The 20,255-nt window shown below is 38.0% G+C and overlaps 1 protein-coding gene across 3 annotated transcripts in view; it reads left to right on the forward strand.

Moving 5' to 3' along the window:
• The first annotated feature begins 357 nt into the window (after nucleotides 1-357).
• The window catches only part of htt (huntingtin), a 122,611-nt gene continuing 102,713 nt past the window's right edge, over nucleotides 358-20,255 (forward strand). For 2 of the 3 annotated variants that reach the window (XM_062982049.1, XM_062982050.1), the window contains exons 1-10: nucleotides 358-665; nucleotides 4,548-4,631; nucleotides 5,827-5,947; nucleotides 8,931-8,990; nucleotides 11,357-11,436; nucleotides 13,504-13,642; nucleotides 14,006-14,147; nucleotides 16,171-16,349; nucleotides 17,430-17,634; nucleotides 18,139-18,186. In XM_062982049.1, the coding sequence (XP_062838119.1) occupies nucleotides 514-665; nucleotides 4,548-4,631; nucleotides 5,827-5,947; nucleotides 8,931-8,990; nucleotides 11,357-11,436; nucleotides 13,504-13,642; nucleotides 14,006-14,147; nucleotides 16,171-16,349; nucleotides 17,430-17,634; nucleotides 18,139-18,186 (1,210 nt within the window). In that variant the 5' untranslated portion in view covers nucleotides 358-513. The remainder of the gene's footprint in view (nucleotides 666-4,547; nucleotides 4,632-5,826; nucleotides 5,948-8,930; nucleotides 8,991-11,356; nucleotides 11,437-13,503; nucleotides 13,643-14,005; nucleotides 14,148-16,170; nucleotides 16,350-17,429; nucleotides 17,635-18,138; nucleotides 18,187-20,255) is intronic. The other variant, XM_062982051.1, reaches the window with a different exon arrangement.

Here is a 20,255-nt window from a genome sequence, read left to right on the forward strand (position 1 = left end):
TCAGATATTCTGGGGCCCCTTCCACACAGCTGAATAAAATCCCACATTTTTTGCTTTGAACTGGGTCATATGGCAGTGTGGACTCAGATAACCCAGTTTAAAGCAGATATTGTGGGATTTTCTGCCTTGGTATTCAGGGATATAGAGCTGTGTAGAAGTGCCCTGTGTCCACACTACTATATAATCCAGTTAATTGTGGATTTTATACAGTTGTGTGGAAGGGGCCCTGGAGAGCAAGGCCTGGCAAGGAGGCGGAGCGCAACCTCCTCTGTTTCGCGATGATTGGCACTTTTGCTTGCCGTTCACGGGAAACCAGGAAGTGGCGAGGGGCAAGGACACGGAGAGGGGGCGTTCCGCCGCGGCGGATGACGGGAGCTTTCCAAGATGGCGTCGGTTCGCTGGAGGCGGGCTGAGGGCTCTCGCCCGCTTTGAGCTCCGGGGCCTGCTGTGGTTCCCTGAGCGGGAAGGCGCCGGCGGAGCGGGCCTCCCTCTCGGGGCCCCCCGCGCTCAGCCATGGCTACCATGGAGAAGCTGATGAAAGCCTTCGAGTCCCTCCGCTCCTTCCAGCAGCAGCAGAGCCCTGCCGCCATTCCAGCGGGCGCCTCAGCCGCTTCCTCGGCCGGAGCGGCCGCTGCCTCCGCCGCCGAAGAGCCCCCTCAGAGACCGTGAGTCTGGGCGGGGAGAAGCCAGGGCTGGGCCTGTCTCTTTGCCCGTCTTCCTGTCTGGTGGGGGATTCCCCTGGAGAACGGGGTGTTTGTTCAGAGGATGGAGCCTATGAAATCCCGCCTTTCTTCCAAAGATGGGACTCGAGGAAGCTTACCATGTAAAATGACCTCGATCTAAAATCACGGGGAGCAAAAGCAGCAAGATTCTATTTCAATCGCATGAAACTTCATGTGTGGATTTGCCTTGTGAATGCAATTCTTTTGAATCTTGCCATGCAGGATCGGCCCCTTCCACACAGCTGAATTTTTTTTCCGTGTCAGGAGCAACCGGAGTTGCTTCTGGAGTGAGCGAATTGGCCGTCTGCAAGGACGTTGCCCAGGGGACGCCCGGATGTTTTGATGTTTTACCATCCTTGTGGGAGGCTTCTCTCATGTCCCCGCATGGAGCTGGAGCTGATAGAGGGAGCTCATCCGCACTCTCCCCGGGTGGGATTTGAACCTGGCAGCCTTCAGGTCAGCAACCCAACCTTCAAGTCACAAGGCTTTTATCCCCTAGGCCATCGGAGGCTCCACACAGCTGAATAAAAAAACCACATTATCCACTTTGAACTGGAATATATGGCAGCGTGGACTCAGATAACCCAGTTCAAAGCAGATATTGTGGGAGTTTTTGCCTTGATATGCAGGGCTATATGATTGTGTGGAAGGATCCAAAGCGGCTAACAAGGTAGAAAATACACAAAGTACATTGGGGTAAAAGAAGTAGACATAATTTAAAAAATAACAATTGAAACATAATAAAGCAGTTAAGTCTGTAATAGAACACATTACAGATTAAAACACTTTAGATATACTTAAAACTAAATAAAGTTAAACCGAAGCCATTATCTATCCAATTGCCACTTGTCCATAAAGGTATTTTGCATAAAAAAGATTCAGTCCAAATGTCACTATGGCACCTATTGCTCTTGAATAATTCTTCATCCAAAGCCTGATTCCAGATAAGAGTTTTTATCTGGTGCCTGATAGTAGGGAAGGGGTCATTCTGATGTCTTTTGGAAGGGAGTTCCAGAGCTGTGGAGCAACCACCGAAAAGGCCCCTATTCTCTTGTTCCCGCCAACCATATTTGTGAAGGTGGGTGGGTGGGGGGGGGGGGACTGAGGGCCCTTCCATACAGCCCTAAAACCCAGAATATCAAAGGAAGAAAATTCCACAATATATGCTTTGAACTGGGGGCCCTTCCACACAGCCCTGTATCCCAGAATATCAAGGCAGAAAATCCCACATTATCTGAGTGTGATCTCAGATAACCCAGTTCAAAGCAGATATTGTGGGATTTTCTGCCTTGATATTCTGTGATATAGGGCTGTGTGGAAGGTCCCTGAGTTATCTGAGTCCACGCTGCCATATATTCCAGTTCAAAGCAGATGTTGTGGGATTTTTTGCCTTGATATTCTGTGTTATATGACTGTATAGAAGGGCCCCAATAGAAAGGGCCTCTCCTGTTGATCTCAGGGCTCCTGCAGGTTTATAGCGAGAGATGCAGTCTTTTGAGTAGACTGGGCCTGACTCGTCTAGGGCTCTAAAGCTTCTTTAAACTAAAGTGCTGTTATCAAGACTGCAGTCCTGATCAGAAAGTACAGAGTGGCCACCAAAAGGCCAATGCCCCTTCCAGCTGTATAAAATCCACATTGAACTGGATTATATGGCAGTGTAGACTCAAATAACCAAGTTCAAAGCCCATTATTGTGGATTATCTGCCTTGGTATTCTGGTTTATATGGCTGTGTGGCAGGGCTCTGAGTGACATAAAACAAAAGTAACTTTTACAAGCACGGGGTTTTTTTTTTTGGAAATATAATTGATGTATCTACAAGGGATGCTCTATAACCCACAGAAAGTAAGAAAGAAAGTTTGGAAATGAAAAAACTCTGACTTTTTCAAACTCCAGTCTTTCAGGCCCCTTCTACATAGCTGTAGAAAATCCCACACTTGCTTTGAACTGGAATATATAGCAGCGTGGACTGAGATAATTCAGCTCAAAGCAGATATTGTGGATTATATTCCTTGATATTTTGGGTTATATGGCTGTGTGGAAGGGAGTGACCACCCTGTATTTGGTGTCAGGTCTCATTGGATAGGGCTTGACTTATCCAAGATTTCTAGGGAAATCTTTTTTATTTCTTGCAAGGGAAAGTGTATTGTCTCGTAGCCAGCTTCTTCTTTTAGAATTTCTGTTATCCTCTCCCAAATTTCTGGAAAAGGAAATCTGATCTGGGGTGGAGAGAAGAATCTTCCATTTTCATTTGTCAGGGCATCTCCTATTTCTTTGGGCTTTTGCAAGAATCTGTCAGGTTCTGCACAGGATAGAAGTCTGTAGGGAACCCAATGCCTTTCCCTTGGACAGGCCAGAGAGGAAAGCTGTTTGTCCCACTTGTTCCAGTGTGGCTGCAAGTGGATTTCTGAAAGTTAAGTCTTAGGGCCCTTCTACACAGCCATGTAACCCAGAATATCAAGGCAGAAAATCCTACAATATCTGCTTATATAAATCCACACTGCTATATAGTCCAGTTCAAAACAGAAAATATGGTATTTTATTCAGCTGTGTGGAAGGGGCCTCAAAATTCTCTTGATTGCTTTAATGATGCTAGCTTTCCCACAGTGTCCCTTTAAAATCAAAGTCCACTGATTATCTCTTTGCCTGTGCAAGTACAGTTGGTTGAGATCTTGAAAACAAAAACAGTAGTATCTATAAGCATTGGAAGTCCATACAAAATTCAATTTCTGTTTCTGTGGAAACAATTTATTTGTAACAAGTGACAGGAAAGGCAACTAATTACATGTTAGAATATTTTTCTCTACTAGTTCATCTGCATGCTTTTGAGCTTTTCAGTTTGTCTGGTGTGAACTGGGAATGACTAATGCATGGTATCTTTACTGAAGCTTGTTCAGTAGTAGAGCATCTTCATTGTGAACTTGTTTGCTCAAGAGTGTTTTTGTTGTGTGTCTTTGAGTAATTTCTGTCTTACGACGAACCTGTCACAACCTTGTTCAGAGGTGCTTAGCCATTGCCTTCTGCTGGTGCCACCTATGTGTTTAGGACTGAGGAGTAATCCAAACCATGGTCTCCCGGGGTTTTTACAGCATCCTGGCTCTTTGAGTGGCATTGCTGGTATGAACTATAAGAGCTGAATAGGTGCAGGTATTGGGGCATAATTTTGCTTAGATCCTTGCTTTTCTAGATGCCTTCACATGTTCAGTCCAGGCAACTTGTATGCAGGCCGGGGAGGCGGGGGGGGGGGGGAGATGTTGCAGGGTTAGAGGTCTTCTGTGCAGATATTGTTTAGCCTCCCCACTTTTCAAATTGTAGAGATTTTATTATTTTTTGCATTACTGTTCTATGCATATTACATAATTTCTATATGTGTATAGTTGGCTCTCTGTATCCACATATTTTGTACCCTTGGCATAAAAGTATCATTCCCCCCCCCCCCCCAAAAAAAAATCCAGAAAGCAAGCCTTGGTTTTGCCATTTTATATAATTTTATATAAGGGAAACCATTTTACTACACCATTGTAAATAATGAGATTTGATCCCTGATAGATTTTGTTATCCATAGGAGGTCTTGGAACCAAACCCCAAAGCATAGACATTCTTAAACTGCAGCCCTCCAGCTCCCAGAAGCCCTAGCCAGCTTGTTAAATGGTCAGGAATTCTGGCAGTTGGAGGTCCAAATAACCGGAGGGCCACAGCTTGAAGATGCCTCCTATAGAATACCAAGGGCCACCTTTAAGGTTTTTGGTTTGGAGAAAAACTACCATTTTAAAAGTTAAGGTTTTAACCTTATAACTGAAATCTGTATTTCACCCCTCTTATTTTAGAAAGAAAGAGCTTTCCACAACTAAGAAAGATCGAGTCAATCATTGTCTAACGATTTGTGAAAATATAGTCGCTCAGTCCTTGAGGTAAGTATTTGAGTCTTCTCTTAAAGTACATATTGATTTTGGTGACTAAGAAATAAGGAAACAAACTGTTTCATGCCTTTTAAGAGTTCAGTGTGCTTTTGAAACAGGGTCTGTCATTTTACATTTAGTTGCATGAAATTTGGACAAAGTTGTCAGACTCACAATTTTCTTCTTCCACTTGTGAATAGAAAAGTTGGCCTTGATCAAAGTAGAGAGAAACTAGGCAGGCAATTCCATTTTTGGTTCTCCTATAGGTGTGTCTTGCTACCGATATATGGTTTGGATTGTGGCAGGATAGATAAAACTTTGTCCAATAGTCAAACTTTTCCTTCAGAGATTTATACCTACTTTTGATAGTAGTTCTACCTTTTTGTTGTACAATTCAAAGATATAGCATAAAAGGTGAAAGTTTCTAAACAACTCATATTAGAAGCACCAAAGCCAGGTGTACAGCAAGAGGAAGAGGAAGTGAATTGGCACCTATCTTATTCTTGGGACAATAAACCCATTTTATTGCCTGTTGTGTTCAAAAACTGATCGATAGTTTCTACTCCTCCCAAGGCCATTTAACACCACAGACAGGGCAATTTTCAAAATAAGCAGCATCCAGGCAGCAGAAAATATAATGAAAATGCCCCTCTTTTTGGGGCCACAAAAATGGTCTTGGGCCACAGACTGCACTTTCCTGACCTTCCTTTAAATGAATTGTGGTAGAATATGTGCTCCTTTATTTTTGTACTTTGGCACATGAGAGGATTGGGAAAATACACATTTTTGTTTTAAAATAAAGTGAAACTCTTACATAACATACACACTTAAGCACCTATGGTTTGTCTAACCAAAGCTGTCTGTTAAGCCAATATATTAAGTTATGAAAAAAGAGGATGATGAAGGGGTGAAGTCTAATGTATATCTGTTCAAAAGTAAACCCCATAAATTGGCTTATTCCAAGACAAATAACCAGAAGACGTAACCGTTACTAAACACAGTAGGCTATGAATAGGAAGCTGAAGGGCCTTGGTGTACTTGATTTCTCTGTGGAGCATATCAAAATCCATAATTTTGGTCCCAGGACCCACCCTCAACATATACATGAGTATATACTGTGGTTTAAAATATTAGGAAATATATTTTATTAATAATTGGGTTGCAAAATCCAACTAGTAAGACGTGTTAATTTTTTTATTTATTTAAGGAACTCTCCAGAATTTCAAAAGTTGCTGGGAATTGCTATGGAACTTTTCCTTCTCTGCAGTGATGATGTGGAGTCAGATGTAAGAATGGTTGCTGATGAATGTCTCAACAAAGTAATAAAAGTAAGTCATTTAATATGTTGATTAGTACAGTAACTGCTTTTACATAGTGAGATCATTTAGGGTGTAAGATGTGTCTCTTTTAAGAGAAGAAGCATAATAATAAAATTATTGTTTTATGAAACATAAAATTAAAAATTTGGAAGGAAACCTAAAGACCATTTAATACAAGCCTCTGCCATGCAAGAATCCATAGCTGAAGCACCTGAAAAGTGGCTGTATAATCTCTTTAAATGTTTCTAAGGGGGGATTGTGCACCACACTGTGGGTTACCCAGCAGCTCCTGCCATTAGGAAGTTCTTCCTAATATTTCTGCCTTTGCAATTTGAATCCTTTGGTTCAGTGGTTCTCAAACTGTGCTCCTCCAGGTGTTTTGGGCTTCAGGTCCCAGAAATCTTAGCCAATTTACCATCTGTTAGGAATTGCTTTGGCTTATGTCATAGTTTCAGAGCAGCAGAAAAAAACGTTTCATTCTCTATTTGAATTCCCTTCAGATATTTAAAAAGGCTGCACTATCACTTCTTTGTCTTCTCTTGTCCCAGCGAAGCATTTCTAGCTCTCTAAGCTTTTCTCCAGATCTTTCGCCATCTGGGTCTCTTTTTTCTGGAGATGTTTTAGGTTGTCATCCTTCTTGAACTCTAGTGCCCAGAACTGGGACACAGTATTCCAGGTGATGTCTGACTAAGGTAGACAAGAGTGATACAGTTATCTTCTGAATGACGTACAAAACAGAGAGGCTGTGGTTTTGTTTGGTTTTGTTGCTTTCCAATTGTCTCTAGGTGATTTGTGGGGAGTTTTCGCTGGATTTTTGAACCTTCTCATAGATTATTTTCCAATAGGAAGTAATCTGGAAACCAATACCTGTTCACTTTAGAAAGGGGACTGGGAAAACACTCTCACTCAAAAATCTTTTGATAACAAAAAAACCTCTGGTGAACAATATTCTGAAAGTACTGTATGCCATTGCTATGACTGATTTTGAACACAATGTAAAACATTTGATGTTGATTGATTGCTTATAAAACAAATGAGTAAATTATGAGTGATAATTCTATATCTTGACTTCTATACAGAATAGAGATTTGATTTTACAAATTATGTCTGGGATCTGGATAATTTATCTGAAGAAATCGGATGTCTCCCACCTTCCAATACTTATGTGTAAAAATAATATAATAATAAGAAAAAAGGAAAGTTAATTTCTTGTAATTTAATTCATCCCATTTTGTGTTCCTGCTGTTGGAAAAGTCTTGAAGTACAGAACTCTACTGTCATGAACAGGCAAACTCCAGTTCAGGAAACAAAACTCTCAAAACTTAGAAACTTTACATAAGATAACGGTGATACTCACCATAAATCTGAGGAATTGTAACACAATTCAAATTAGACTTCCATTGCATTGGCTCATAAACTAAATGTTACAGATATCACCTCACATAACATCTGTCACAAGAACCACCTTAGAGCTAGTTACTACCTTTCCTTTGCAGCTGCAAGCCATAAATCTACAAGGCATAAATGCTTCCTAGTTATTGAGAAAAAGTACCATTCTCCAGCAGCCCCCCTAAATACAAGCAAATTCCAGCATGGTTAATGCATGACAACACTTATCCAGTGTAAATAGTCGATACAAACAAATCCAACAGATGAAGAATAAACATTGCAGGACTCATGCTCCTGACACATATTCTTTCCCAGTTGTAAAATGTCCCAGTATAGAGGGAGGAAATCAAGGCAATGTGATGAGAGTTACAGTACTAAACATTTATTTGGCGATCTCTTGTGATGGGTACTGTAATAGCTTATCAGTTCTCCTGCAGTCAAGAGAAATTGAATCTGCCAATTATCTGTTGCTTGTGGAATGAATAGCAGGAGACGTTTAAGGGAGAAATATACAGATGCTTATTTTTATCTTTGTTGATTATGTACATATTTTGCTATAAAATATATGATCTTCTGTGTGGACTGATATGTGGCTTTTATTCAGTACATTTTCAGTGAAAACATTTTAAGCTCTTCAGGAAAAGTAAGGTTACTCTTAGTATGAAATGCTTCAAAACACTGTGCTGTGTATTGTAAGTACATAGTTTTTGAGCTCTGGGGTTCCAGCCAACCTATTCAGTATTCTTGTCTGGATGACTGATAAAGCTGTGCACAAGTGGGACCCCAACAAAAGGGAGCGATTGAAATAACTTTTATTAATGGTACAGTATTGATTTGGAATTTTAAACATGTTTGTAATTGTGGTTACAGTATACTGGTTCATGTATTTCGTATGATGTATATGTATTGAATGTTTTTACTATGTGTAAACCGCTCTGAGTTGCTATGGGAGATAAATAAAGTTTTGTTGTTGTTATTGTTGTTGCGGCTGCTGCTGCTGCTGCTGTTAAGATCAGATTTAGGGCTGCCCTATTCCAGTCAATTACTATATCTTCAAAACTCACTTCCATTTCCTCTTCACCTTGTTTTTAATTTCCCTTCTCTCGACTGTCAAATCAAGTCTGAATAGCTACTGAGAATAGATTGCTTTTCTTGAAAGTCTTTTTTTGGGTATAATGTGCAGATCTCAGATATCTGTTGATACTTTTTATTGTGTGAGCAGGAGATGCCATTAGCAGCAGTATTCAAATCTGAATATCAGCAATGGATTGCTCACTTCTAATGAGCCATTGAAGCTATAAATTCGCTATGAAGCAACACTCGCATAGATCAGAAGCCTTATGGACATGCTCAGTGTTTGTGAGATCTTTGCATATATCCTAAAAATTCATTTAACAAATCCTTTTTAGTATTCTGAAGTTTTTTTAATGTTCAGCTGAAAGCATTTTGTAAAGCACTGTTGCCAAAAATAATGAGATGTGAGAGTCATCCATGTACTTAACTATCATTTACATTGGGAGATTAATAGCAAGGTGTCAAATCAACATGCAAGCTTTTGAATGTCTAATAAATATTTTAATGTTACCCTTTTGTTTCATTCTAGGCTTTGATGGACTCCAATCTTCCTAGGTTACAATTAGAACTTTATAAAGAGATTAAAAAGGTGAGACACTTTTATTGTTTGAACTTCTAAATCAGTTCAAATTTGCAGTCAACCATAAAAACTTCTGATAAATAATGATAAATAGTTGGGCCTTAATAGATCTATGGTGTGTGCCTTCAAGTTGTCTGTCAACTTACTGCAACCACAAGAATATCATATTACTGACAGCTTAAACAGCAATGTCATTCACTATGTAAATTGAGTTACTTTAATGTTTGTAATAAAGAGGTCTGAGAACAAGTCAAAGCTGAATTATCACTGCAAACTAAAATGACTAAATCGAGTCCACTGTACTTTGGACATAACCATGATCTTTAGGAAAAGACAGTGATGCTGGGAAAATTTAAAAACAGTAAGAAGGAGGAAATGCCACATCATGGATGAGATTTGAAAAGGACTGGTAATAATTGAATCTTTTGGAAGTCTGTTTAGTGTTTCCACAAATTGAAGTCAACTAGAGCATGTCGGCGGTGGCCGAGAGGGCTTTCGCACAACTCAAACTTGTGCGCCAACTGCGACCATACCTCGTGAAGTCTGACTTGACCACGGTGGTGCACGCCTTAGTTACCTCTAGACTGGACTACTGTAATGCGCTCTACGTGGGGCTTCCCTTGAAGACGGCCCGGAAACTACAATTGGTCCAACGCTCGGCTGCCAGATTAATAACGGGAGCGAGTTACAGGGAGAGATCTACTCCCTTGTTTAAGGAGCTCCACTGGCTGCCGTTCATTTTCCGGTCCCAATTCAAGGTGCAGACCATAATTTATAAAGCCCTAAACGGTTTGGGACCCACCTACCTTCGTGACCGTATCTCCTACCATAAACCTGCCCGAGCCCTTCGATCATCTGGGGAGGCCCTCCTGTCACCACTGCCTTTATCTCAGGCCCGCCTTGTGGGAACAAGGGAGAGGGCCTTTTCTGCTGTGGCCCCCCGTTTATGGAACTCACTGCCCATTGAGATCAGGCAAGCCCCCACTCTTTTAGCCTTTAGGAAAGATTTAAAAACATGGCTCTTCCGGTGTGCTTTCGGAGAGTAACTGTATATACCTCCTTTGTTTATCCCCCCAACATCTATCCTTTAGACCCCTGTTCCCCATGGTTTTATTCTTATCTCTTCTTACCCCGAGTTTTAACTTTGTGTCCATGCGGCCTGCCCTTGTTATGTTATGCTGCTTTTGCTTTGATTTTGTTTTGTACTGTGTAGTGTTATTCTTGTATTGTTTAATTGTATTTTGATATGTTGTTTTTATATTTTGTTTATTGTATTGTCTTGGGCATGGCCCCATGTGAGCCGCCCCGAGTCCCCATTGGGGAGATGGTGGCGGGGTATAAATAAAGTTTTATTATTATTATTATTATTATTATTATTATTATTATTATGTAACAACAATTTGGCAGAGTATATTATTATTGTTGTTGTTTTGTTGTTATGTTAATTTATACCTATTTTTTTCTCCACAAAGAAAACTCAAAAGTGGCACACATTAAAAGCATTTCAATCCAGTTATAAATCCAAAATATACAAACATTAAAATAGAATCAAACATCAATGATATTAATTACAAATTAACAGTTTAAATCCATAAAATTCATTAAAAACGTATTCAAAGCTAAAATAACAGAACTCCCTGAGTTCATCTTTAAAACCATCTTCTTTAAATGTCTGCCTGAGTAAAAAGGTTTTTAAAGAGAAAAGCCTTTAAGTAAACTGCAAAAACTTGCATCTTACTTATAGTATACATTTACTGACATTTTAAGTGCACAAAACTTTGTCTAGAAAAACTTTTTACTTATTCCAGAACAGAAAATATTTTCTTTGTGTTTTCCAAAGCTTTTCATTTCCCTTCCATGAAAATATTGCAAATTTGTCAGAGTGTGTGTTAGGAGACCTTTCAGGTTTTTGTGATGCCAGAAAAAAACATATTTTATTCAAACACCTATATTTTTAAAATATGATCTCAGTTGTATTTATGGACATCATTGGTTTACTATTTTGTAAGCTTCATAAGATAGGCACATTTTTAATGAAAATATGAATTTGTTAGTTTTCATTACATTCTAAAAGACAATTGTGCTGCCTATTACATTTCAGCAGCTTTCTTGGAGATAACATGCTGTCAGTTCAGTTGGCCTAGTAGCTAGTGAAACTTACTATTGTTTAAAAGACTTATTAACTCTAATTACTGTCTTCCAAGTGGACATGTTAACTCATAAGTTAGAAAAACATAATTTGCTGAAATGAAATTCTTAGTCTAGATTTTCTTCTGATCTAGAGATACAAACACATCATGTTAAATTTTTTTGTCAAAAGAAAAATGGCCTGAAATTAGGGTAATTCACATATTTTTTCAATTATATCTGGCTAGAATGGTGCTTCTCGAAGTTTGCGTGCTGCTCTTTGGAGGTTTGCTGAACTTGCACACCTTGTTCGACCACAGAAATGCCGGTGAGATTGTTTTTCAGGAATTATATGTAGATACTTTCATATTTTGGGTTAGTTCAGATACAGTAAGTTCAGGACAAACTAAAAGTTCTTTGCAGTTATGTTATGTGTTCCTTTTGATATTTGAATCTTGTGCCTCTGATGTATGTGTAAACCAAGAAAATTGTATTCTAATGTGTCCTATTTCCTAGTAAATAGGAAAGTGTTTTTGGCATTTGTGTATGGGGTTTCCACTTAAATTAGGAAGCCATGCCAAAACTGATTACAGTAGAGTCTCACTTATCCAACACTCACTTATCCAACGTTCTGGATTATCCAACACATTTTTGTAATCAATGTTTTCAATATATCGTGATATTTTGGTGCTAAATTCGTAAATACAGTAATTACTACATAGCATTACTGCGTATTGAACTACTTTTTCTGCCAAATTTGTTGTCTAACATGATGTTTTGGTGCTTCATTTGTAAAATCATAACCTAATTTGATGTTTAATAGGCTTTTCCTTAATGCCTCCTTATTATCCAACATATTCACTTATCCAACATTCTGCCGGCCCGTTTATGTTGGATAAGTGAGACTCTACTGTATCAGTTTCTCTATATGCTAATTCAGCTGTACAAATGAGAGAAGGCAAACAGGCGGGAAGCATAAAATCACCCCCACTCTAACTGCTTATGTGTGGTAGTGTGCCATATGCAGGGAAAGGATATGTTTGTAAATTAGTTTTCACAATCTTTGCTTGTTCTTCTCCTACCACCATGGTGTCTTTCTAAAGAAATACCACATCATGCCAACATCTTTTGAGAATCCCTTACTGATGTTACAGTCCAACAATATCTAGAAGAGAACAGATTTCCTATCCCATCTCCATTCCATGCTTCCCTAACCTGGTGCCCTCCAGGACGGTTAGGCGAATTAGGGTTTTTTCCCCTTTTCTTTTGCTATGGTAGTTCTGTGGATCTGGAATGTATCAGGTTAAGGAAAATTGCTCATGGTACCACAAGAGCATATTTTATCCCATGTGCTTTTTAATATTTACATGAAATTGCTAGGGGAAAATTTTTAGAAGTTTCAGCCAAGGTGCTGTCACTGTGCCGCTGACACTCACCTCTACCTTCCATGTACATTTGGAGGTTCTCAAACTTTGGAATGAAGTTCTGAATGAGACCACCTAGTTGCCTTACTCAGGCACTGTATGTACAATTTAATGCAGTTTCAAACTGGTATTGAAGGAAATGATTTCACTGGGCAGATGATTATATAGGGAGTCATGGAGTCAGTTTGAGGTCTCAATGGTGCCACATGGGACTGATGCACATTAAGCACTTTCTTTCATTTGCTTTTTTGGGAGTTTGTTGCCTGGCCAGTAGTTTGAAGCTAGCTTTGATCTACATTGAATGGTCAGTGTAGGTGAGATCTCAGGCATTTGGCAACTATATGGTATGAATGACCATTTTCAATAAGTTGTTTTGATAATTTACAGGACTCTGTTTTAATTTTTCCTTCAGAGAACAATATCATTTTAACCATGGAGTCTTTCCAGCTTTATAATGTTATCTTTCATAATGTCATTTAGAAAATGGATCTTTAGGTTTATTTTTAGTGTTACTTCTGATCTTGGCTGGGTCTACTAATCTTCTGAAAGGAAGAAGAGGTTGTGTTTCCTCAGTTTGTTATGTAGGATGCTTCCTTAATAATGAATTACTCTCATTGCTCTGAAAACTGCGTCTCAGTTTTCTGTACAATATTCTTTTTTCCTTTTTATTATAACATGTTTTTAACTTGTTCTTTTATTTGACTTTTATGGGAACTGCGTTTCCCCTTTTCGGGCACCTGTGCCCATTTTCATATATTCTGGTCATAGACTGTAATAAATTGCTGAAGATTACTTTTTCATAGTTCTTAGCTTGCTTTGATGAGGGAAAGCTTTCATAACTATTTTTCCTGCTACTTTCTAGAAGGAATCTTCTTCTCTGTGTGAACAGAGATGCTAGTCTGGATCTAATACAACAAATGTTTTGTTTGGCCACATTGTACAATAATATTTTATATATTTTGTGCTTGCAGACCTTATTTTGTAAACCTTTTGCCCTGTCTAACACGAGTGAGCAACCGATCTGAGGAGTCGGTCCAAGAGACCTTGGCTGCAGCAATACCAAAAATCATGGCAGCTTTTGGAAATTTTGCAAATGATAATGAAATTAAGGTATAATTATCTAAAATGTTTTTATATGTCACCCTAAAATTGTTGTAGTTAACAAATTAACCACCTACAATATTACTTTTTTTTAACTTGTAATACACATATTTTAAATGTGTAAAACCAGCAAAATTCTGAAAGGTTAACAGTCACTCTTGAATCCTGAATGTAGGATGGATTTGCCTCCAACTTGCCGTTGACCTTTACATGAAGTTAATTTATACATGAATATATGTGGCAAAATCCATTTATTGGTACAGTGTTGCTTTTCAGAATAAAGTTTATGCAACAGTTAAAAAATCTTTTAACTATAGTTCTCAGTGTCTTTGCAGATAAATGAAATCGTAACAAAAGTTTCTTTCGTTCTAGATTTTATTGAAGGCATTTGTAGCTAACCTTAAGTCCACCTCTCCTACTATACGTCGAACGGCAGCTGCATCAGTAGTGAGCATTTGCCAGCATTCACGAAGAACACAATATTTTTATACTTGGCTGCTGAATGTACTATTAGGTAAGGTGGTGAAAACAGTGCTTCATATTTTGATTAAATATTAGAAAATAGTTGATCAGACAGAAAGTTTGATGGACAGAGAGAGCTACAGTACGTGGGCTTGTGTGTGTACACATTCACAATTGATAGAAATGTTCTCTATGGCATTCACTCACAGGCACACTTATTTACTTTTTGGGGATGCATATTCATTCTTTCTTGATGGGAATCATGTATACATACTCTTCACAAATGCCTCCACCTCCTTTCCTGCTATGGAGCTATGAGGAAAGGCAGGAAGGAAAGTAAAACCCAAAGAGCTAGAAAACTTTCTCAACAGTAATTGGGATGAAGAGAATAGCAATGGCATAGTTTTATCAGTCAGTGAGAATTTACCATTTTCATGATTGGTAAGCAAAGATATGATCCACCATGGCTTTATGTTCTATGTTCTTTATGCGTTTTGTGCCTGACATCTGACGGATGAGTCCTGATATATAAGGAATGGAAGTAATAATTGCTGATGTTACTTTTTGTTAAAATTGAAACTGATGCTGATCAAATGCATCTCTAAATTAGACTCTGGGCATATTAATAATAATAATAAAACTTTATTTATACCCCGCCACCATCTCCCCAACGGGGACTCGGGGTTTATATTACTTATAAAATATGCAAGTTAGAAACAATAAAAACAATATTTATTTATTTATTTATTCTATTTCTATCCCACTCTTCTCACCCTTATAGGGCGCTCAGAGTGGCATACATAATGGCAGTATTCAATGCCGCATATTCCATAACATAAAAATAATAGATCAATACAATAAAAACATATAAACATATAAAACTATTAAACATAATTAAAACATAATATGAGGGTTATCCACAAAGTAGGTTATGTTTTGGAATTAAAAATGAACAAAGTATAGGAGAAAACATTTACCATATGCAGTTGAAAGTCACACCCAAATACCACATCTCACGTAGTCGCCATTCAAATCTAGGCACTTACCATAGCGATGAATGAGCTTTGCAAATCCTTCCCCACTAAGTTCTGCCACTTGCATCCTCAACCAGCTGGTCTCCCCTTCCTGCAGCTGCGTAGCGTCGCCAAAAAGCTGTGTTGCCAGCCACACCCCCATTGTTGGAAACAAGTGGTTGAGGGCACAAGCAGCAGAATTTAGTGGGGAAGGATTTGCAAAGCTCATTCATTGCTATGGTAAGTGCCTAGATTTGAATGGCGATTATGTGAGATGTGGTATTTGGGTGTGGCTTTCAATTGCATATGGTAAATGTTTTCTCCTATACTCTGTTCATTTTTAATTCCAAAACGTAACCTACTTTGTGGATAGCCCTCGTATATATAATATAAAGCACTTCCTTTGTAACAAATTGCACTATGTAACACTATTTTGTTCCTATGTTATAATCTTAATTGGTTCTATCATAAAAACATGGAAAAAGTTTATTAATCTGCAAAAACTTTGTTTTTGCGGTCTGCAAAAAAGCTTAAATATAGCCTATGAAAAGTAAAAAATGGCACAAAAGGTTAAAAATGGCAGCCGCAAGAACAAAGTCTCTGGAGTATAACAACTACTTTCAAAGTAAGTATTGCATAATTAAACAGGAAATAAGACTTTCAAACCAGTAAGAGATTTTTTTTCAAAATTTGTTACATAGTATTTTATTTATAGTTAGAATCAGTTGTCCCAAGGCTAATTAACTGGCCAACCAATTGCGTTGAATGGAAATGCTGTGGCTGTTTGAGATTATCATTTCTTTTTTTCTTTCCTTATCAACAAAGTATTATGAAAGTAGTTGTTTGAATTTGCATATTATATTAGTTTTAGGAAACTTTAATATCCAAAAGTAACTGTAGGCAAAATACAGTATCTGAGCAAACCTACAGTAAGTAAAAAGGATTATATCTGTTTTTTGAAACCTGAAAGAATTATATTGGGAAATAACTATTTTAAGTTTTAAAAAGTTAAAAAGCTTAACTTCTAAAAATCTTTTTAAACCTTTGTTCTGAACTTCACAGGTTTATTATTTCCCATGGAAGATGAATATCCCAGTGTCTTAATTCTTGGGGTATTGCTCACATTAAGATATCTGATACCTTTGCTACAGCAGCAGGTGAAAGATACAAGTCTTAAAGGTAGCTTTGGTGTGACACAGAAAGAAACAGAGATTTCTCCTTCTTTAAATCAACTTGTACAGGTAAGAAAGAAAATGACAGGTGTTTATCTTTTTTATAGTGCAGTCATGTTTTTCTCCTCAGAAGTAAACCTTGTGTTTACCAGACTCTTTTTCAGGGTTGCATGTGATAAGCTAATCTTTCTTTAATGAGGGTGAGTCAAAAAGTATCCTCACTCTGGTAATATTAAAACTTCTGTCTTATTGGCACTTTCTGTACAAGGCTGTTATCTCCCCAGTCACTGCTGTTCAGTTTTGAAAGTGTTACATCAATTTATCTGCGACTGCGGGGAAAGAACAAATGGCTACCCCGTTTGTGATTTGCATGAAGGAAGAGCAGAGTGCAGGAAAAAAGTTCAGTCAACATTGCTCATTACAGTGAGATGCTCTCAGACGAGCCTAAAATTCAGACAAAATGCAAGAACTGCTATCTCAGGGCATTGTGTTGTTGCATGGCAATGCACATCCTCGCACCACTGCCCATACTGTCGACACTCTCCAAAGCCTTTGTTTTGAAGTGTTAAGGCATCCTCCTTATAGTCCTGATCTGTTCCTATCAAACGATTACCTGTTTGGTGCCCTGAAAGAAGCTCTGCAAGGAGAAGGATTTATGTCTGATGGAGAGGTGAGAGTAGCATTGCATTCAGCGCTCGCAGCTCAGTTGAAACATTGTATAATAATGGAATACGAATGCTTGTTGATAGATGGAAAATCTTCCTATTCTGAAGTTGTTCCTGAACTGCTGCTCCCAACAGCCTTAGCCAGCATAGCCAATTTTGAGAAATACTAGGAATTGCAGTTCAAGGCCATCTCAATCCCATGCTTGGATTCAACTTTTTCTTTCGAAGAGTGGAACTTTATGATAAATCTAAATTTCCAGGTCTACACTGGAGATTTTCCATTTTCACCTTTAACCTTGATGAAACTCACATTGTCCCTGAAAGTGCCAACTGAACTATATAGCAGTATCAAAATGTGCTTGAGAAGAAACACTGGAAATTGTAATGCTGCATTTCATGGAGGAAGGTGTTCAGAAGCATTGACAGAAATTTTGATTCTTATTCTAATTGTTGGCCTTCAGTTCATTCCTTACATTCCTTTTAGGTTTATGAATTGAGTCTACATTATACACAGCACCGAGACCACAATGTTGTAACTGGATCATTAGAACTGTTGCAACAGCTTTTGAGAACGCCACCTCCTAATCTTCTGCTTGCCTTGACTACTGCTGGTGGCATTACACAAGCCTGTGTATCCAAAGATGTGGTTGCCAGCAGAAACCGCAGTGATAGCATAGTAGAACTTATAGGTAAGTTACATATTTTTATTTTTAAAAAGAAATAACTGAAATAGGTATTTTCAAAATCCTTAGTTAACATTTCTGTTTTAGCAAACAGAATTTAAAAAGATACTTAACCAGATTAATTAAAATTATATCCCAGACTAATATTAATGATTTTCTCATTAGCTCTGTACTATACGAACTAGAATAGTGAATGAAGCTACCTTGGAAAAAAGCTGATTTTATTTCTCTAATTATTGCACATTACAGAATGATCTAAATTTGGCTTTTGACTGGAACATTTAGATAGGGGATTGAACAAATGGTGTCCTTGGTGTTGAAAACACAACCAATTTATGGTAGTTAGATTTGCTGCTGGTTGTTGTCAGGTAAAGAGTTTAGTTTTACTTTTAAGAATAGCATTCCTTGTAGAGGCTCAAACGATTACCAGATTTTTCAAGGGTAATTATAATTCCTTCTTTATATCTACACTGATCAGTGCCTTGATCTGTTACTTTCTGTAATTTGCAGCTGGAGGGGGGTCTTCATGCAGCCCTGTTTTTTCCAGAAAGCAAAAAGGTGATTATATATGTATATATCAAATAGCAATTTCTAGCTTTCTATTTTTTACTCTTCATTCTTTTGATTTCATAAACATTAGTTTCCATTACCATTTATCTTAGTTAGTTCATCTGTAATTCAGTCACTAAAAATATGTGTAGCATTATTTTTTCCAAGTTATTCCTGACCATTAAAAATCATTATTTTCAACCATTATGTTGTCTTCTATTCTCAGAACTGTTTTATGACTTCGCCTAAATTCTCATTTCACTGTGAAGGTTCTGTCTGACTATGACAGTTTTGTTTAAATGAATTGTCTGATTTTTTTACAACCTGTTTTTCAGTTTGACTTGCTCACTTCCATTTCAATTTCTGTGTTGCTTATTCAATGACTGCATATTGGATATTTCAAATTCCTCTTTTTATATATTGTATTTTTGTATTAACACAACTTAAACGTGGTTTTGAAGTATTTTATTATACTTCCTTCTTTGGTTTCACTACTTTTTTAGTTTACATGTTTGGATAGAATCCATCTATTGTTATCTTTAAAGCAATGGCGCATTAGACTTGAGAAAATAGGTGGATTTCAAATCCAAAGCACTGTAGCTTGGCACAAGTCTCCCCATAGCTTTGCTAAAGATGAACTCTGAATTTTAGTATCTCATCTAAATGTATGCTAAAGTTTTCCATTTTTTATCCAGTTACAATCCACTTTTTGCTGTGGCACTAATTTTGCATACTGGATATATATTCTGGGGCTTGTTATACATTTCCCAATATTGTTTGATTCATTTCAGACAGATGGCTGTGCAGACACAGTGATGGCAGTGAAATACCCTCACTACTCAGTAGGCCTTCCAATGGGCTCTAGCATGTGTTTGATTGAACTTGTTCTGATTTTTTTTGCCATCAGTGCTGTAGTCTTCTTTCCTCATGTTTGATCTCAGTGAGCTCCTAGTTAAACTTAAGAATTTGCTATTTTCCACTCTGTGGAACAATACACATGCAGGTAATTGTGTCTATCATCATAGTTATTTCCCCATTCCAGGGTCACTTTTCATGGCAATAGGAAGCTCCCCAAGAGACATCAGAAATCTATCCAGATCCATAAACCCTCAAGGGCAGATCATCTTACTTGCTCCCCCTCCACTCTTGCAGAGACTCCGAAATCTAATGAGACCAAACACCATGAAAATGGAAGTATAGAAAGGTCCTCCACATCCAGATTGCTATCACCCAGCCCAGAACAGAAAATGAAGTACAGAGTGTGTCCAGCAGTACAATAGCACCAGATACTGCTGAGGACAGACCAATGTTTGTTATGGAGGACTTGAAGTTCTGGGCTGCTCCAGAAAGAGTAGACTCAGCATGTATGTTGAAGTCCTCCTTGGATAGCAAGCCAGAAGGATTCCAGTACTATTGATGAGACTGTCAGCTCTGGAAGGGAAACTGTTTAGTATCAGGGTGAATGGAAGATTAACAAAATGTGGATAATAACTCTATTGAAATAATTACTTCTGCCAGAAATTACCATACAAGTATTCCTTCAATGATTTTGATACATCCTTCAGAGTGAGTCTGAGATAACTTATATCAGAAATATGTCATAGAGTCATATAGAGGAGTTAGGAAATTCCCAGAAAGAACATATTTTATCAGATGTGGGTAGATGAAGCCACAGGTGCTCGTCCTACAGTTGTGGGATTCGAACTGTATACTACAACAGAAAAATTGAACTAAAATCTATTGAACGTTCTTGCAAGTTTTGGCCAGACATATTTGTAAATCATTTTGCCATCCATTGTGGGGTTTATCTTGAAAATTTCGGAGACAAGTTACCTCTGGTTTTTCAACATATAATAGATCTTTGTATTGTTATTTTGTATAAGCTAAATGACCAGTGCAGATATCTGTACTGTGGACCTATTACATCCTTCCTTTGAAATCCTTCGAAATAGAGCTTGCCTTTATTCCACCTTCTAATTTAAGCATTTCCACAGAACTACTTATTATCTTTCAGGCAGGATGCAAGGGATTGCTTACAGTTCTGTGGAGTGGGGCTCTGGTCTAGATTTGTTTATGAA

This window comes from Anolis carolinensis, chromosome 5, assembly GCF_035594765.1.
Source record: "Anolis carolinensis isolate JA03-04 chromosome 5, rAnoCar3.1.pri, whole genome shotgun sequence".
Taxonomy (NCBI): Eukaryota; Metazoa; Chordata; class Lepidosauria; order Squamata; family Dactyloidae; genus Anolis; species Anolis carolinensis.